The sequence below is a fragment of the Augochlora pura genome, chromosome 10 (genome assembly GCF_028453695.1).
Source record: "Augochlora pura isolate Apur16 chromosome 10, APUR_v2.2.1, whole genome shotgun sequence".
Lineage (NCBI taxonomy): Eukaryota > Metazoa > Arthropoda > Insecta > Hymenoptera > Halictidae > Augochlora > Augochlora pura.
In genome coordinates, this window is record NC_135781.1 from 4,001,541 (window position 1) to 4,019,952 (window position 18,412).

At 37.6% G+C, this 18,412-nt stretch overlaps 4 protein-coding genes across 5 annotated transcripts; all 4 read right to left on the reverse strand.

Moving 5' to 3' along the window:
- Positions 1 to 550: 550 nt before the first annotated feature.
- Positions 551 to 2,755, reverse strand: Alg-2 (Apoptosis-linked gene-2). 2 transcript variants are annotated; one of them, XM_078192778.1, is made up of 4 exons: positions 2,523 to 2,755; positions 1,996 to 2,102; positions 1,501 to 1,808; positions 551 to 1,405 (listed from the first exon to the last, which is right to left on the reverse strand). In XM_078192778.1, the coding sequence occupies exons 1-4, from the start codon at positions 2,576 to 2,578 to the stop codon at positions 1,304 to 1,306; spliced, it is 573 nt and encodes a 190-aa protein (XP_078048904.1). In that variant the 5' UTR covers positions 2,579 to 2,755; the 3' UTR covers positions 551 to 1,303. The 2 variants fall into 2 exon arrangements, with proteins under 2 accessions (XP_078048904.1, XP_078048905.1); XM_078192779.1 differs by having other exon boundaries at positions 1,501 to 1,769; positions 2,523 to 2,751.
- A 267-nt stretch (positions 2,756 to 3,022) lies between these two features.
- On the reverse strand, positions 3,023 to 4,941 carry Wol (Dolichyl-phosphate beta-glucosyltransferase wollknaeuel). The gene is made up of 5 exons (XM_078192777.1): positions 4,701 to 4,941; positions 4,371 to 4,545; positions 4,111 to 4,304; positions 3,939 to 4,047; positions 3,023 to 3,780 (listed from the first exon to the last, which is right to left on the reverse strand). Exons 1-5 carry the CDS (start codon positions 4,761 to 4,763, stop codon positions 3,338 to 3,340), a joined length of 984 nt encoding a protein of 327 aa, XP_078048903.1. The 5' UTR covers positions 4,764 to 4,941; the 3' UTR covers positions 3,023 to 3,337.
- A 2,095-nt stretch (positions 4,942 to 7,036) lies between these two features.
- Positions 7,037 to 8,700, reverse strand: LOC144476065 (uncharacterized). Its single transcript, XM_078192631.1, has 3 exons — positions 8,114 to 8,700; positions 7,251 to 7,511; positions 7,037 to 7,181 (listed from the first exon to the last, which is right to left on the reverse strand). The coding sequence occupies exons 1-3, from the start codon at positions 8,698 to 8,700 to the stop codon at positions 7,037 to 7,039; spliced, it is 993 nt and encodes a 330-aa protein (XP_078048757.1).
- Positions 8,701 to 9,170: 470 nt separating this feature from the next.
- Positions 9,171 to 17,903, reverse strand: Yem (yemanuclein). Its single transcript, XM_078192626.1, has 11 exons — positions 17,595 to 17,903; positions 15,047 to 15,166; positions 14,861 to 14,962; positions 14,524 to 14,796; positions 14,290 to 14,449; positions 13,788 to 14,217; positions 13,551 to 13,712; positions 13,407 to 13,487; positions 12,615 to 12,728; positions 12,352 to 12,543; positions 9,171 to 12,284 (listed from the first exon to the last, which is right to left on the reverse strand). Exons 1-11 carry the CDS (start codon positions 17,787 to 17,789, stop codon positions 10,991 to 10,993), a joined length of 3,123 nt encoding a protein of 1,040 aa, XP_078048752.1. The 5' UTR covers positions 17,790 to 17,903; the 3' UTR covers positions 9,171 to 10,990.
- Positions 17,904 to 18,412: the final 509 nt, after the last annotated feature.

Consider the following 18,412-nt stretch of genomic DNA (forward strand, 5'->3'; position numbering starts at 1 on the left):
TAGGATTTCATACAGCGCTAATTAGTAAGTGGTAAAAAGCTCGAACTGTTAGTCAGAGTAGATTGTCGGTAATTTGACTATCGGTTTGAGCACTTTGTCACTTACTAATTGGCGCCATACAACGATTAAAAACGGTAAATTTCTGAATTTACCGTATCGGCATCATTACCTCCTAATTAATTGCCGTAATTTGCGTTGTATGTAATGACAATAACGGCAAAAGTAATTTGAACTCAAACTAGAAAATGATATTTCAAAGTTACTCGATTAATATTTGTTACTTTTTAAATGAATGCACTTCATGGGTATTTCGTCGATTTCAATGACCTTAAAGTTTGACCTTACATAAGTCAGAGTACGAAGTAACATTGCCCATAATAAATTTTAATCATTAAGGTTATATTACAGTATTAATTTCAAAGATATTAATATAATATAAGATATTCCTGAGCTTGTAAAATGTACGTGAATATCCCTAATTTACGTAACTACCGACGAATATTGCCGAGACCGAATATTTCGCAGGAAATGGGTTACAAACTTTTGAATCTTGAATTGTATATATTTTTCGATACACATAAAATACAATGGAAACGCAGTACAAACAGATAATAAAAACGTACAGAAATATAGATATATAGATTTAGTGTAGATATAAATCTAGTATACATATATACTTCAGAAAAACGCAACCGCTGAATTTGAGGTTCATAAATGTATCGTTGATCTCACGGCCTATTGAGAGTAACTAGGAGTTCTATATATAGTATGGAGATGTAGATATTGTAGATCGTTGAAGAATTCTTAAATAGGATTAGTAGGAATTTTGACATATTTATAATTGACAAGTTTTCGTTACACAGTACAAGAATTAAATTACTGAATGTCACATATGCAAGAATGTATTTTACAGAGCATAGTGTCGTCAACACATCGAGACTTGCTGTTTAATATAACTGTAACCCTTCACTCAATAACATGTAATACTTGTTGCACCGTTGACTTTATGATGAACCATTAGGTAACATATATTAAATCTCATCTGTGATTAACAATAAACCGGCATACATAATTGTACTGTCAAGCTTAAGTTATATATGTGTACAATTATTAGGAATGTTCTTCAAATATATCATAATGTTCAGAAAACATTATAATGATTCTTCATAACGTTCCATTAAATTTTTATAATTGTATATGCGAGTGAAAATCGTAAACTTTATTTTGGCATCAGAAGATCTCTGTAAATTCTGTGCTATAAGTAATATAGCTTAGGCAAAAGAAACTCTAGCTGAAGTGCGCCTTATATTTTTAGATTGAACACCATACCCAAGAACTGTTCATAATGAATAGTAATTACACCATCTAAATCTGTATCGAGTTGTTTGAAAGCTGCAGTCAAGGTCTGAAAAAAAGAAATATGAGTCGGAAATATAGATTGTTCTATATATTGAAAGCTTTATACAAGAATTTGTATAAAGAACTATGCCGTATACTTACATATAAGACTACACAGCACTGAATGAAATCATCAAAGTATATTGTTCCATGACCAGCCCGATCATATTTACGTATGAGAGTATCTATAATGTGATCTGATAATTGGTAGCCAAAATTTATGAGTGCTGTTTTCATTTCATGACGGTCAATATTTCCACTGTTATCCCGGTCAAATGACCGGAAACATTCTTGCCAATGTGTTACATACTTCCATAAAGCTCCAAACTCTTCGAAACTGACTGTACCTGATTGCTTTTTATCGAACATACCTGAAGAAGTAGGATCATTTTTGTCAATGTCAAACATACCTGCATCAATAAAATTAATTGAAAATTTATTTGCAATAATAAAGGACCATGCGTGAGGTTGCATACTTGTGTCTTCGTGAAGTGCAGCAATACTAAATCTACTACTAATTACTCTACTCGAGTATATGCTAAAGGTTTGCACTAATTCGCATGGTCATTTAAAAACAAATGCTAAACAAATACTTACCAATCATTAAACGAACAGTTTCTGGATTGAATGGCGTCCATGTGCCATTTGAAAGTGCTTGTTGCAATTCATCTGCACTGATTGCGCCGGATTTGTCTTTGTCCACTCTTTAATTCATTAATTAAAAAATATAATTATACTAATTACCAAATTGTTGGAAAATATTCAGACATTTATCGAATTTATGTACTGACTCATATGATTAGATTACACGAAATGTCAGTATTTAAGATTACGCAAAATGAAGAAAAAATATTACTTGAAAAAGAAATAATATTGTTGTCACTTTAATGCTCCCCGCATATTCGGGAAGTAATAAATTTCCATAGAATTCTTGTTATGACAAAACAATGCAGAAACAATGCGCAATCTAATGATAAATTAATATGCAATTTAACGGTAACGTGAATAATTAAAGTATGTCGTACAATTTCCGTTCTTTAGAAATACTAAACACAGCGCGCAGAATAGCTGTCAAACACTAAGTAAACTGGATAAACAAACGTAATATGTATTTTTATAATTACCTTTGGAAAACATCCCAAAGAAATTCCCGGCTGGGCATAGGGGACATATAACTCATTTTTCAATAAACGTTTACTACTGCAAAATATTTAATCGATAACAATTGCAACGTCACTTTTGTTAGATCAATACAATATCACGATTGGCGCATAAAACAACTATGCAACCAGTCAATTTGAAAAAAATTCGCAAGTTATAAACAACGTCACAAATGCGTCAGAGTTTCCGAAAGCCTGACGTGTTACTAAATTCTTCTTATTTCTAGTTGTATATATATACATGTAGAACTAGACTAGTTTCTTTTGATAACGGTCACAGAAGTTACTAGATGCGCCAAATATACCAGAAGTGTCGGGTGCCACTCCTGTCAGAATTTCTGATAATTCGATAAATTGAAAATATTAAAAAAGAGCAGCAATACTCGGACGAAGGTAATTACAAATAATAGGGATTTATATACATAAAAAACGAATAATAAAAATAGTAAATAATATATTGGGCGTTCTAGTACATAATTTATAGTGCAACTAGAGGAACTCCATTTTCGAGATAAACGAGTTTCATGATTCGCGGCGTACGTGTCTGTTCATGGTTTACCGTTACTACTTGTATATATCAGTAGGAACCATCGGCACCATAATGTTACTTTGGGAATAATTTACGAAAAGAGATCATATTTCATAAAAGTTGCGAGCCTTTTTTCACGAAGGAAAATATTTTACAATTAACAAAATAATTGAAAGATTTTCAATTTATACAATTAAAATATTACAAAAAGAAATGTTTCTTATAAATTCGTTGATAGTCTTGTGTGCAGTTAAGTCTGTTTAGATCCCTTTATTTTCCAAGCACCGATTTTGTACTTGTACCAAATAAAAAATAGATCTCCACCCATCTGCAACCAACTCCAAAATGGTACAATCTTGGAACCTTCTATTTCAGTCCAGTTTACAGGAATCTCGGTAATAGGAATGTTTAGAGACTGTGCAATGTACAACATTTCTACATCGAATGCCCAACGCTCGACGTGCAGGGCTTGAAATACAAGTCTGGCAGAATTTCGCGTTAGAAGCTTGAAGCCGCATTGCGTATCCCTAATACCTCTCACTCCCCAGAACCAGACTAGGAAATGAAAGCCGTTCATTAACAGTAATCGGAAAAACGTTCTTTTGGCAGTCTCTTCTTTTTCCAAGTGAGCCCTGGAACCACATATTACAGCATTGGATGAACTGACATCGTCTGGCTTATCCATATAGTCATCTAAAACAATGATTTTGATATTATAAATACATTATGCGATGTGTAACAGACTTGGACACATTCTATTTTAAATGAATTTAAAAAATTCTATTTATCACGTTAATTGGTTAATGCCCAAGCCTGATGCACAGTTATGAATATAGTTAATTACAACTTACATCCTAATACTGTTCTTAGACTATTGTCTAGCTTATCTAGATCGCTAAATTTGGTGGCACCATCTGCATCAGCAAACAAAATTGCACTGCCCCTTGCACTCAGAACACCCTTAAATTAAAATTGGTGAAAACACCTGCATCTATAAGCCAGGAATTCATGTATTCTACTAACCAATCTCACTGCACCACCTTTGCCTCTATTTTTAATAAGTTCCAGAACTCTAATGCTATCATATTTTAATGCATATTTATGTGCAATTTCCACTGTCTTGTCAGTACTCCCATCACTGACTATAATTACTTCATACGATTGTAGTTTTGTGTGGTTCTCCAAATATTCCATACACTCATCCAACATCAGTGGCACTATAATACCAATATAAAAGTATATCAGTCTCTTGGTTATACCATTTTGAAAACAGTCATATTTACATCTCTGTTCTTCATTGTACGCGGGTATTACAACGCTCAGCTGTACGCTCCAATTGTCATTGAAGAAAGGAAAATTTTCCATCTTCCGTGTCTTCGGATCCAAGAAATACTTCTCTTTGTCGTCGCGCCATATTTTTGGATAAGGTTGTGTTATTACGTATAAGATAATTGTAAACTGAAATAAATAATGTGAAATTAATCATCGTATCCGTAAAAATGTGTTCTGTTCGTAGAGTTATATTATTATTCGTTATGTATTAAACGGTACAATTGCCACGTTCATGGAAAATGAACCGATAAACAGATGGCAAGTATAACCTCGGCTCGTACCGAAATTGCACATACTAGTGCGAATATAACAGCACAAAAGAATAAACATTCCAGAAACAACATTATAATATGAACGAACTTTCACGTATCAGTAAAATACACTTTATAAAATATGTTAAACGACGTATTCAATCTCATAGCTTTCTTTCTTCTGCTTTCTTCTGCCGATACTCATGCTTTTGACTGTGTAAATACAACATTGCCTCGCCATACCAGGGGCGAATCGCTCGGATATTTGAGGTATGGTAGCAGAAACTGTCTTTCTCCGATTGGTTGACGCTCCACAGCTAAGCAGTGCTGTCTTCACAGTTTTAGACAAAGAGAGAAAGCGACGAGTGAGCAAGAGAGCAAGACATCAGCACAACACAAGCGAAACCAGTCACACGGACGACCAATGTAGCTTGTCTCTCCTCACCATGCTTGCGGTCTCACTTTTTTTGCGCATCCGTACACGTGGTGCTCCACCTCATATACGTGGCGCGATATTCGACTCGTACTTTTCGCCGCGTCGAATTATCGATCACATTTATCGACCTCAGGTATGAATAGTATGGTTAAGACGGAGTTAACTATCACAGTACTATCATCAAACGCTGACCACTTATAACGTGCTATATTAAACATGCTAAAAAATACAGAATTCATATTCGTATTCGTGAAGGGTGGTGGTACACTGTGGCCTAGATTTCTCGTCCGTGTGGACACTCACACATAGAAGCCGCTGCTTTCGTTCTGTCTCTCTTGATCATCTTTTGTTCTCTTTTTAAACCAACTGCGCGAAGCTGGATGCGTATTAAAGTGGTGGGGATAAAAAGACGCAATATGTTAAGGCATCACTATAATAATTAATTCATTTATACACCTTCTCGCAGCTGGCAAAATACAATGTATACACAGAGTAGATCAGTTAGGTAATTTATAGCGTAGTGAACCACGTCTGACATTTCTAGACTGATCTAATCTTAATTTCTTAACATTTCAATTGTTTTGATCAGCAAAATACAATTGCTTTCTTTTTATTATTCTCTTGATTTTTGTTTCAAATCGTTTGATTATCATGAAAGGTTAACTTATATTATCTGAAATAATAAATATTTTAGAAGATTTCCTGATAATTTAAATTGTCATCCTTTAAATAAGTTGATGTATACATATAAAAGTTGATAAAGAGATCGTCGTATCGATTTCCAAGAAGAACGTCACAATTACTTCAAGTATTTGCAAAATAAAATAACGCGATACTTAAAACAATATTTTAAAAGTGATAATAATAAATGTGCTTTTACTGCACTCTAATATTTCTTTGGTCGAATATAAAATCGCTAGAAATCTTGAGGCTCTTTGAAAATTTAAAATTAGCGCCATTCGTGACAAGTGCCTCACTCTTCTGGAGAAATTTCGAAGCTCATTTTGGTGATTCACACAGCGCCAATTAGTATAGAGACAGAAAGCTCAAACTGTTAACAAAATTACCAACAGTCAATTTTAGCTAACAGTTTGAGCGTTTTATCACCGCGCTAATTGGCGCTGTATGAATACCGATTTCAGCTTCATTTTTTTTCCCGTGAATGGCACTATTATCGCAACCTTTGCACTATCTCAATTTTAACGAGATATAGTCATATTTCGAATGTTTTGCAGTCAACTCTGCGTTTTCTCAATGTAAATTCACGAGAGCAAATGCCTTATCCTCTTTATTTTAGTAAAAATACGTGATCTTGTAAATCTCTCAAGATCGAACAACTATGATCAAAGTAGTCCACGATTCAGAGAGCGAATTGGAAATTTAAATATTTAAAATTGCCGGCAGAATTGCTTAACCGTTAAATTCAACGAAGGATCATTTCCCATAAAATTGTTCAATCAGGATCATCAGGAATACATGGATACTTCGGATTTCAAACAGAATGAACAATACGGCTGACGTGGATCCAGAATATTTTTGGGTTATTCGGATCTGTGCGAACGCTTTCAACGTTTACTTAACTATGCTTCAATTTACGTTTTATGATAACGCCCTAAATATGGGACCAGCCACTGACAGTAGGGTATACACGTTTTTAATCCAAACAATCTTCGTGCTCGCAATGAAAATTACAAAAAAGATAAAATTGCTTTAAGGTTATAAGCCACTGCCACTAATAACAGAAATAATAAAGTTGCAGACATCTTGACGTATCCGTTGTTTATGGCTGCGGTGGATTTTCTAGTCTACACAATAGTGCAATAATAATGCAAATTGAGAAAGAAAGAAACAGCAAAGAGTGTCACAAGCATAGCAGCAAATTTTACTCGAATAAATTGTTCGATGTGTATCTACATTTTGTAAATATATTTTAAAATCTATAATACGCATTATCAAAACCATTTCTGTATTTGTTCGCGCGCTGATTGTTATAAAAATCATCTAGAAAACTTCTACGATAAGGTCCCTTGTAAGGGTGATGTATTTTGTGCTCGTAATCCGTTCGGGGAACATATCTGCAAGCAAAGGAATTGTTGTTCATTCCACTTCGTGCTTCTCTTGAACTAACTTCAGCATGCAATTACCGATAATCGTCAAAATAGGGTGCATCGTGATAGTCGTCTGTGTAATAGTCCTTGGATGTGAAATCGTATTGAGAATTCCCAAATGGCGACACATGATTATTGTAATGACGAGCAGTTGGGTACAAGTTCTCTCTGCGATGGTAAACTTTGTTCCCATATCGATCGAAGTAGCGACCCGCTTCGTCTTGCAAATAGTTTCTTCTGTCGTCTTGAAATCGATCTCTCTGGTACCCTCCAGCGTGATCACGATAATCCTGATAGCTAAATAAAAAAATGTGGTTAATTGTCTGCCTGCAATAATCCTTTTAAAATCGAACGAATTATCTAATAGGTATTTCGATTATGGGGGTTTTCAAGAATATTTTCTGAAAGCTCTACTGTAATTGGATGAAATTTGACGGAGTCGTTTAATTACATAAATTGAACTTGAAGATGATACTTATACGAGGTTTGCCTTGATGAAAAGGACCGTTAGAGTGACAACCTGATTCTTTCTCTCTCTCTCTCTCTCTATGGTTATTATCTTTTATTACTCCAGGTCATCAACTGCGTGCATGTTCTCGGGGACTTTTGAGGATCTTAACCCGAAATAATTTGTTTCGGTTGAACTAGGCTCGTCGCAATAAAGTGACAACCAGCCGCTGCATACAAGAAACAAGGCACGAGGAAACAACTACGGAAATATTTCTCGTACACGACTTTAAATAACTAAATAAATAGGTCTTAAAAATGTTGAGAAAAGAATTCCCAAAAAACACCATGTCTTTTAACTCCTGGCTGAGCATCAGCCTTTAAAGGGAAATGATCAAGCTTCTTTTATATATTAGCTTCTTTGATCAAACCATAAATAATTCAGAACCTACTTCTGCTTATTGTCATAAAGTCCCTGCAGGGCCCGGTCCTTTTCAGCATAAGAGGCGTCACGAGCCCCGTCCCTAAACGAGTCCCGCGATTTCTGGCCATAATAAACGCCGTTGTTCCTGGACGACCTATGGCCTCCCTCGTCGTCGCTGTCCTCGTAAAAGCTCGAGTTATTGCCCGACTCGTCCTTATGGTAGTTGTTGGTGAAACCGGTCCTGTGGTATCCTTTTTTGTAATATCCGCTCCCGTGCCGTTCAAAAGCATTCTTCCCCTGATCGATGGCTTCGGACTCGCCTAGGCTGTGTCTTCCTTTGTCGTGGCCCTTCTGCTTGGTATCCTGCTCGTCGTACCTCCTCTCGTCCTGCTTGCGCTCGTTAAATCCTAGCTGGCCCCTGTTGCGGCCGAAGCTGTCCCCTTTGCTCGTTTTCTCGTCGTCGAGGATCACTCGGGTCGAGTCGATTTTTTTTTGCAGTATGTCCCTCAACGAGGAGCCCGATTGATTCTCCCCATGGAGAATAATCGAGCCGGAGTCGCAAAGAACCCGCGCCGCAATCACCAGAAACGCTACGGCCCGAATTAGCGGCGACATGTCCCTCTGGTTTAGGTCCGAGCGATTTTTTTCGACTGGTCGTCGTTGAAAGGATCCTCCGGTATTTATGCCGGTGGTGGTGTCCTTGCTAGGCCGACAAAACTAAACGCATCCTGTGCACGCAAATCGAAAGATCCGCGGTATCAGAGGATTGCTACGACCTTCTTGCTCGCTGACCAATGAATCGGAACCGCTTCGATACCCGACGCTATAGAGCACAGGAACGCGTGTCCCGAAACCATGACGGCTTATCGTTCCAGTTAAAACACTTGTTACGTTCGAATTTCTGTTTAATACGTTAAAACTTACAAATAATACAAAAAAATTTGTCGTGTTTGTGAGTGTATTTTTTTTGAAATAAATTATTTCGTTACGGTGTGGTATTTACAGAACTTACACAGTTATCGTTCAGAGGCACCTCTACAAGTATTGGTAGTCAGACAAAGGTAAAGGTAAGAAATATATGTAGATATTGTAAAAAATATTCAAAACTTATATTTTACGTCGTCTTCGTGGAAATTCTCGGTGCAGAATTGTACAAGACGTTTTTTTTCTCAATTATACTCTAAGTATCCGTAGATGGTTGGGTGGGTGGGAGGAAAAAGAAGGTATGCGGCATTATAATACATCACTAATCGTAGTATTTCTGTTTCAAAAATATCGTAGCTCTTTCTAAATAGTACTTTCATTCGCATCCTCACGCGCGCGCGCACTCTCTCTCTCTCTTTCTTTCGTCCTTTCAGGCATCCTTGATTACTCGAATTGTTCTCGTCTGACCAGACAGCCGTACCAAACTATACAGTTTTCTGTAGCCTTTTTCTTTTAAATACAAATTCAACGATTGCGGTAACTTCCCTCGTTTATCCTTGAACTGTTCGAACACCGTCAACATATTTCAGTGCACAATCGAATACGATAAACAGATGCTCCACTTTATTTTTTTTTACTCCTTCGTTTATAAATAGCGTGAACATGTACAGTATTTCGTCGTTCTACCGCAACTGGTACCGCAAATAATAAAATTTTCGTTTCATTATTTGTGTTTACCGTCTTGTCTTGTGAACACGAATTAGGACACATACAACCGAACGTAGAATTTCGTGGGTGAAGATTTCCAATGTAACATCAAAAGATATAAACACGAATCGCTGTTTCTTCATTTTTCTCCAATTCAGCTAAACAATATTCGTTTGAATATGATCATTCATAATATATACATATACATATATTGGATAAATACGATAGAAGAAATAGTGATACAGTAAATACTTTCCACTCGTCCTTCGGCGTGTAAATAAAAGTGGGCAACTCGAGATTCGTTTTTATAGTTGTTGCCCAAAGTTGTCCATTTCTGTTTATAATTTGAGGGCCAAGTGGAAAGAATCTACTGTGTTTAAAACTTGAATGAAATCATACTGATTTTAAATATAAAATAGCTTGATGAAGTATTAAAGAAGGATTTACATATCGAATGTACATCTGATTCTAATAATAGATCGAATAGTTTGCTAGAGGTGAAATAAGAACAAACAGCTTTCCTCGCACGATGGCTTAGGACAGCCATGTATTATCGACACCTATGTAGAAATTAAACATACACTAACAGCATTAACCCACCCCTCCCATACCGTGGCAGTACATCAAAATAAAAGCACTTTACAAATAAAGTTCACAGTGAAACGAATGATACGACAAGTATACGACCGTTATGGTTCACCGTATACCGGCAAAAGAAACTCTGAACTGCTGGTAGACTGGTGTGAAATTTATGAAGCAGCGATACGCCGTCAAATAAAAAATGGATCTTTCAAAAGACCATCCCATTCACGGCGTTGAATGGACGACATAACTTATGTACAAGTGTCTATACGATTAACATATTTTCATAATTTATGCTTAATCTGTACACGCGCGATTCTCCTCGAATAACTACGAAAAAATTAATATATTTACAGAATTTGGCGGGTTCGTTAAAATACTTAAAAATCGACGCGACGCAGACGCGTGATAGCGGCACACTATTTTACCAGCTGCGTATGGATTTCTTTTTGCTTTTTTTTTTCTTTCGTTTTTTGGTCGTCGATGGTGACGCGGCTTGCAGTAATGGAAGAAGTTCTGATCAGTCCTTACGCTTACTCGTCTCCATAAAAAATAATGTAGATTCACTGAAACGTCCGCCCTATAGATCTCTATGAAATTATTATCTGACCACTGGCTTTCTTTATATTCCTGTTCAACATAATTCTGCGGCTACGGTGCACGTTATTTGATTGTGATGTTACTACTGCCATTATGAGTCTTCTTTGGACTTCATTTTCACGTCCTTTTTAAGATACATACGTGTATAGTCGTCCTGGTAAGAAGAAAATATCGGATTTAACTTGTTCGGCTTTTGCATACTAGTGGTGACGGGCGAATTACTCGGCGAGTACTTCATTTCCTGTAACTCTTGGAGTTCCTTCAGGGATCTCATCACCATCTGAACGTCTGTTTCTTGCTCCGTTGGCTGCACAGTGTTGCTCACAGGCTCATCTAACAGGAGACTACCATCTTTTCGTTTGTCCGGCACACCTCTAGTGGGCACATCATCGTTAATGATCTGACTCAAGTAATTGGTAGCAGCAATCGTCTCCTCGTTTTGTCTTTGCTCCTGCTCCTCCTTCGATAGAGGCGGTTGCTGTTGCTGCATAGGCACTACAACGTCCGAACTAATATGCCCTATTTGCTTCTCCACCACCTTCGGCTCTTTCTTTCGTTTCTTAACATCATTTGATTTGTGCTTGACCTCCACGCCCCGTTCTCGCCTCTTATCTCTTTTCTCAGTCTTATTAGTAACATCGATATCTTTCTCCTCCGCCTTCTTCTCATTTTTGGTTTCGGTGGTCTCATGCAGCAACCGTTGCTTGAGAGACACGGGCTTTGAATGGGAGGATGTTTGATTCAACGTAGAATAATTAGAATGCTGAGGCTGTGAACATGAGTATGAAGCTTCCTGTCTGTGTATGGAATGATGTCCACTTTGAGGCACTTCATTTGCATTTGGAAGAACGTTCGACGTTTCAGGATAAGCCGTAATAGAAACTACATCTTTCTTATTCTCGTTCACTTTAGTAGATGATTTATGGAACTCGCTAACAGGCGTGATAGAAAGGGAACTATTACCTAAGTCCATCAAATTAATTTTGTCCACGTGACATTTAACCGGCTTCATTGCCATTAACTGGGCTGTAGGCACGACAGAAATTTTACCCACAGTGGAATTGTTTGCGCCCACCGACAAACTTTCGTGTTGCGGGCCCAAACTATTTATGTCTTCACTCCTCTCCTTATGTTTTACACTCTGCTGTTTTTTCTCGATGTTATCAGTCGATTTGGTAGTTCCTTGTTTCACATAATTGCTGGAACTGTCAGCAGTATTTTGAACTTTCGACACACTCGCCGGCAATTTCTCCTTATCTTGAGATAGGGCACTGTTTACGCTAGTTGCTTCAACCTTTACCACCGAATTGTATACTGCATTTCCGGATGCACTGGTGGTGTTACCGTTACCTATATCCTTCGCTTTCTTCGGTTTCTTCTTCGGACTGAAATCAAATCGCGAATTAAGGATTGATCAAGTTATATTTATATTAATAAAGTGTGGAAACGTACACAGGTTCGGAATCTTTAACAAACTGTAATAAAGTACTCTGCGTCATATATCCACTTGGCCATAATGGTAATACGTATTGCACCATGTAGGATGCAACAAAATTGAACATATCTTCGGTCTCCTTCGATTTCCTTGGTCTCAAGATAGTATACATTTCTCTTTTCGCATTCGCAATTTCATAAACAAGTTTTCTACAATGTGAACAAAATTAATTGGCCTGTGAATCTTTAAACAGTTCTGCAGACTAGATATAAAGTCTTACTTCGTTTCCTCGGTCCAAGGGAATTGTTTCTTCGGAAGTTTTGCTTTTTCTGAATTCTCACAATTATCTTGGTCATCGAAACTCTCGGCATCTGCAGGCGATCCCTTGATATCCCTGAAACGAAGACGTTAATTGAAGACCATGATATCCAAACAAATTTTCTACGTGTGTGTGACATGATATGAAGTGTGATGATTTTTTCATTTTCTCCTACACAAGAATCTAACATGAACTCCTACATAAAAATGCATATGTGAATTGAACTCTGTCTGAAAGTAACGTTCCGTTCTTCGAAAAAAGGATGGCGACCATGATAAATTAAACACTGATACTGATGATAAAAAGCCCCGCAATTTCTCCGCCATTTCTCTAACAATGGCAAATAAATGAGAATTAAATGTTGCATTACATTTTATGGGCGAATGAAATCATTTTCACATATATGAAACACTGAGATAGCAGCGATAAGTAAGCATGAATAGAGTAAAAGGGCAAGTAGTTAAGATAGAAGAGGAAGATAAAGAACAATTGGAGGTGGGTGAGAATAGAAAGGGGTTTCCTCTTGCAAGCGGCACCTTACCAACAGTACCGGTATACATCCCAGGATAAATGAGGACTAAGAAATAGAAAATTGTAGTGAGTTCCCAGTCAATATTGCGCACTCATTTAATTTACGTTTTAAGGCTACGGAAGTGTCTCTCAACGTGAAAATTTCCTTGTAAAAATTTGTCTCGCTATCATCAGTTAAGTATGTAAGCCCTGCAAGATTAATACACCAACAAAAATACTTACTTTTCTTCGCCAGCTTTCTCATAATCATAAATGAATTTCAACGTTACACTGGGCATTATATCGTCGATAACTTCTTTTAACCTGTAACAGAGATTGTTTGTAATTGTTCTTAATTATTTCGACACGAGAAAAACATCATACTACCTTTGTACAAGATTCTTGATATTAATCTCAACATCCTGTAGATATAACTTCTTTGTTCTATTTTGCAGCGCCTTTTTACTACATGATAAGAATCGTGCCAAATGTTCATATGTCTCTATCCTTAGACCCGGCGAGGAAAGAGTTCTTAATCTTTTCTCTAAACTGCAATAAAAGTATTACAATCATGCAATCATTTATATGTATTGAATATTCAACGAAGATTCAATATTGCTTTACCTTAACAATAATGCGTTTACTGCGGTATCGAAAAATTTAGTCTTCCCTTCTTTATTATTCTCGGCTCGCGCCTTTAATTTATTAACTATTTCTACAATATTCTCCGGAAGGGAATCAGGCAAAGGTGTTTCTTTGTCGTTCTCATCGCACTCAGATTCTGTGCCTATACAACGAGATTTACCGGAATCGGTGGTATCTCGACTCGATTCATCTTCGACCCTAGCAGCATTAACTACACTTTCTATCGCATCATCAATATTACTATCTTTACCCCCCAATTTCTTTAAATCTAGCTTCTTCCCGTCGATGCCGTTCGTATTGGCTGCTTTCTTTTCAAATTTCTTTATATCAAACTTTTTCTCCGACATGATTTTACTTTTTTGCGGGTCAGTCTTGTCGGACTTTTTCTTTTCTTCTTGATCCTCTGAAACTGATATATAACAAACATTAACACCATTTTCTCTTATTCGTGCAAACAATTATCTCGTATTGACTTTATCACCTTCCGTATCTGTAGTCTCTGCTTTCTCTTTTCGCTTATTCAAATTTTCCCCATCCTGTTGCGAATTTTGTTGATCTTGTAAATTTGGTTGCCTTTTCTTTTTCTTGATAATATTTTCTTGAACAGACTTCTTCTCTCCATTTTCATCTATCTTTTGTTTCTGTAAAATATTATGAGATTTCTTAACATTAATTGCAATTCTACGTGTCAATGTCTCATCATAACTTCAGTTACTTTTCTTGGTTGATCACCGGGAATCTCCTCAGCCTCATCATCATCTGATGAACTGAGAATTCGTTTTTCTGATCTCTTGGGGCTGTCGACATCTTCTGTATCTTCTTCGCTGCTCTCGCTACTTTCTTCTTCATTACTATTGTTATTATTGTTATTGTTGTTGTTATTGTGAACCAATGAATGTCGGTCTGCCGACCTAAACTCGAGAGCCCCGCAGTTGATGTAAAAACCTCCGTGTGCTGTAGTCATCTCTTCCGGTACGATTTCATCATACTAAAACAATAAAATAATTCATTATAATAAATGAAATAATATATAATACAGCTTTGATCCTTACAGCATCAGTATTATCGATGAACGAATCGTTCTCATCATATCCAGCCCCCAGATCCACATAATCATCATATTTAGTTCTTTTCCTTCCGGTAGTTGATGTTCCCTTGAATAAATAAAATATATAAATAAATGACAAACAACAAATTAATTTTTATACACGCGTCGACATAGTTAATAATTTGCATACATATTTCGCTTCGAATCTCCGCGCCATGTCGCGAAGTTTATCCTCGTCGTCGTCATCGTCATCGAAAGGTAGTCCTCCGTTGACTGCATTTTCCTGTTTATGTTCTTTCCTACGTTTCTTCTGCAACAAAAGAAAACGATCATTTGTTTCGAGCACGAAATACCGGACGGAGTTACCATTCGATTGTCAGCCGGACATTACCTACTAACCCACAATGCACGCGCGCGTACTTTCACTATTTTATCAAAAATTCAGAAATAGTCCGTGCACTGCGCATGCACGCCAATCATCAGCTGTTTGCATTGTACCGGATAATTGAACAAAATTATACGAGGTGTCCCAATCTTCGTGGCACAGTCGAAAACGCGGCAAACTCGCCGTGGAGAAAAAAAATCAAATAAATACTATTGAACTGATATAGATGGTTTATTTTCAAACCAAACTAGATCGGAACGATGCAAATATTTTTTCGATAATAAATTTCATTGCTCCACATTTTTGGCTTAGATTTACAGATATCATCAAGCATTTCCGATTCTACCATGAATACTGGAACACCTTGTATCACGCCTGTACATCGTAATTATCAATGAATTATATCTCAATGAATCTATCCATCCCATTATCATTCATCATTTGGGAATCATCCGTTCTGGGAATGTAAAAAATTCGCAATAACTCTTGATAAGGTATGCATACACAAGATCGATAAAGTAGATCTTTTTCCCACGAATTGTTAATTATTAATAAATATAAGAAATATAAATACGGTTTTCATTGTAAATTAATATCGATCAGTTACAAGTTACGATACAACCGAAGAGAGGACAAAATTGATTCACAAGAGGGCATGAGCTGTCCACTGATACCAGGAGCACATGCTACGCGTAGAGCGTAGCGCCTAGCCGCCCTTTCTTCCGCGACGAGCGACTTCTTATTATCTTCTGCTACCCTAATACCAGAGACGCTACAACGAGTGATTGATACCAACAAAAATGCATTTGTCAATAAATCTGGACATGTGGGTTCCACGTATAAAGGGGGACAACTAACTAATAAAACATATGCCACGTGAAAATTTCACGTACAACAAATATCGCTCGTAAACAATAACATAAAAACATTTATTATACGATGTCTAGGTCATCCGCCGATACAGAACTTCGCACAAATATCGTCATTAATGGTTTTACAATATAGATATGGAGGTAATTCGGCGTACAAAATTCGATGCGGGATCATATCCATAGAGACAGAGAACTCGAGAAATTCCCAAGTGAAAAATTTACACAACGCGGTTAAAAAGAGTTGGATAACTATGTAGACTGCTCATTACATCGTAATCATTTGACGATACTAAATTAAAAATAAAACAGCGATGTTTATATTGTAATTAAAGGTTCGAGATCATATTTATATACTAATTATAACTGAAACACAATTACGTTAAATGATAATGAAATTAAAAAATGAAAGAAAAATATTAATTATTATTTTTCCTTGAACTCGATACAGAATGAGAAGATTATCCCTTCCTAGTTCCTGTCATTTCTTTCCGATGTCGAAACGTGCTGTATCTTAGAAATACAAGCTGATCGTTTAGATAAAAGTACGGTCTAATTAAAGGTGATATAAAAATGAAAAATGGAGCACATTAATCAAATATTGCCACAAATACACGATGCGAGTATGGTCTAACGTGCCACATAGTGTTTCATAAACGTCGATGGGCGCGAGAGTTCCGTCTCGGCGCATCGATCGTAAAATTAAGATCGGGGATTTCCTGCGAGGACATATATGTAAGATCATCGCGATAAGAGGAAAAGAAAACCCGTGGGGCTACGTATTAAAATCGTTTGATCGAAAGCATACCAGCTATGCAAACGATTGAGAAACAAGGCGCGAGAATGTACGCGAACGTGCAACAGTCACGTCGCCTTGGAGAAGTTGCAATGCCGGACCGTATGGTCGTGTAACAGTGATTCCGTATCTATTTTGTAGATTCTGAACAATGACTATCGTTGGAAACTGCTGGTAGCATCGCATCGGTGACGAGGTTTCTAAAGAAAACTTTGTAACAGACGGTTGCTTTTGCCGAGCATTACGTTGTCACAAGTACACACCGGCGACGCATTATGACGTTTCTATTCGATGGCTACGAATTGATCACACCTTTTTCCACCTAGTCCATAGATACAACGACGACATGCCTTGGCCCGAAAAAAAGTTGAAGATCCGCGAGCATAAAACCCATATACGCGGAGGCCCGAGATGCCTGGATCTCACGCGATAATCGCGACATGACAATTCGCCTAAGCGGCGCGCACGAGTCCCCCTTGTTTCATGCAACACGAAAATGGTCGATCCCATTGGAATTTTTGCAGATTCTTGTCAAAGTATGGTCTCACGAAACGTTATCGCAACCGGTGTTTGCCTCGGCCATCGAGATGTTTTGGCCGAGGCAACCGTATGGGACCCGTGCGTTCCTTGACTTTTTCTTTTTGCTCCTCGAATATTGCGGATCGACGGGTGAAAGGAAGAAACTGACCTCGCTTGCTTTGAGGAGCTGTGCATAGTTGAACTCAGGACATGCCTTCTCGTTCGACTCTGGCAGGGTGAGTACGAAGCGGAAGGAGGGCGCGAGCTGTTTGCCCTTTTCCCCCTTTTTCTCCTTCTTCGCGGCGTAGCCCAAGGACTCCGGAAACTCCAAGGTCTGCAAAGGTACCCGTTTAGCCTCTGACATTCCTACATTTGCACGAACTCAACGCGGATCACGGAAACACTGCGAACACTGCGGCAACAACATGGTCCTTTCTCTTAAACACCGCACCGACACCGCCACTCGCACGTCGCCATCTTCGGCTCGACTGTTTTTAGAGTGCGCTGTCGACGCCGCCGCCACGATCTGTTCTCAACGCATGCGTTTCCAACGTTCAAATTATCCTTAGACCCGTTTACATGGAACAATCGGCGACACTCGCGTGGAAACTGCCTTAATCGCCGCGTTAACAGTTAAATTACAGCAATATTCTGTTCGCGATTGAGAAGTTTTTCTGATCGTGCCAGAAAAATTCTACGAACGTTTCTTGCGCGAAACGATTCTCTATACTCATCCAGATACAACGGTACACGTTTTTACAATCTTGAAAACGTTTAAACTTGCTTGAACTATATTTATTGGGAGCGAAATATATACCTTGAACGCTCTAATTTTCTCGACACTAATCACTACAATCTGTGTCGCCGAGCGCACAAAATGTTTTCTCACTTAAATATTTTTAGTAACAATAATTGGTTTATTTGTTCAACGAGGAGAAAAGTCCCTATGTTACATAATATAATAATGACAATATGTCGCATGGTTAA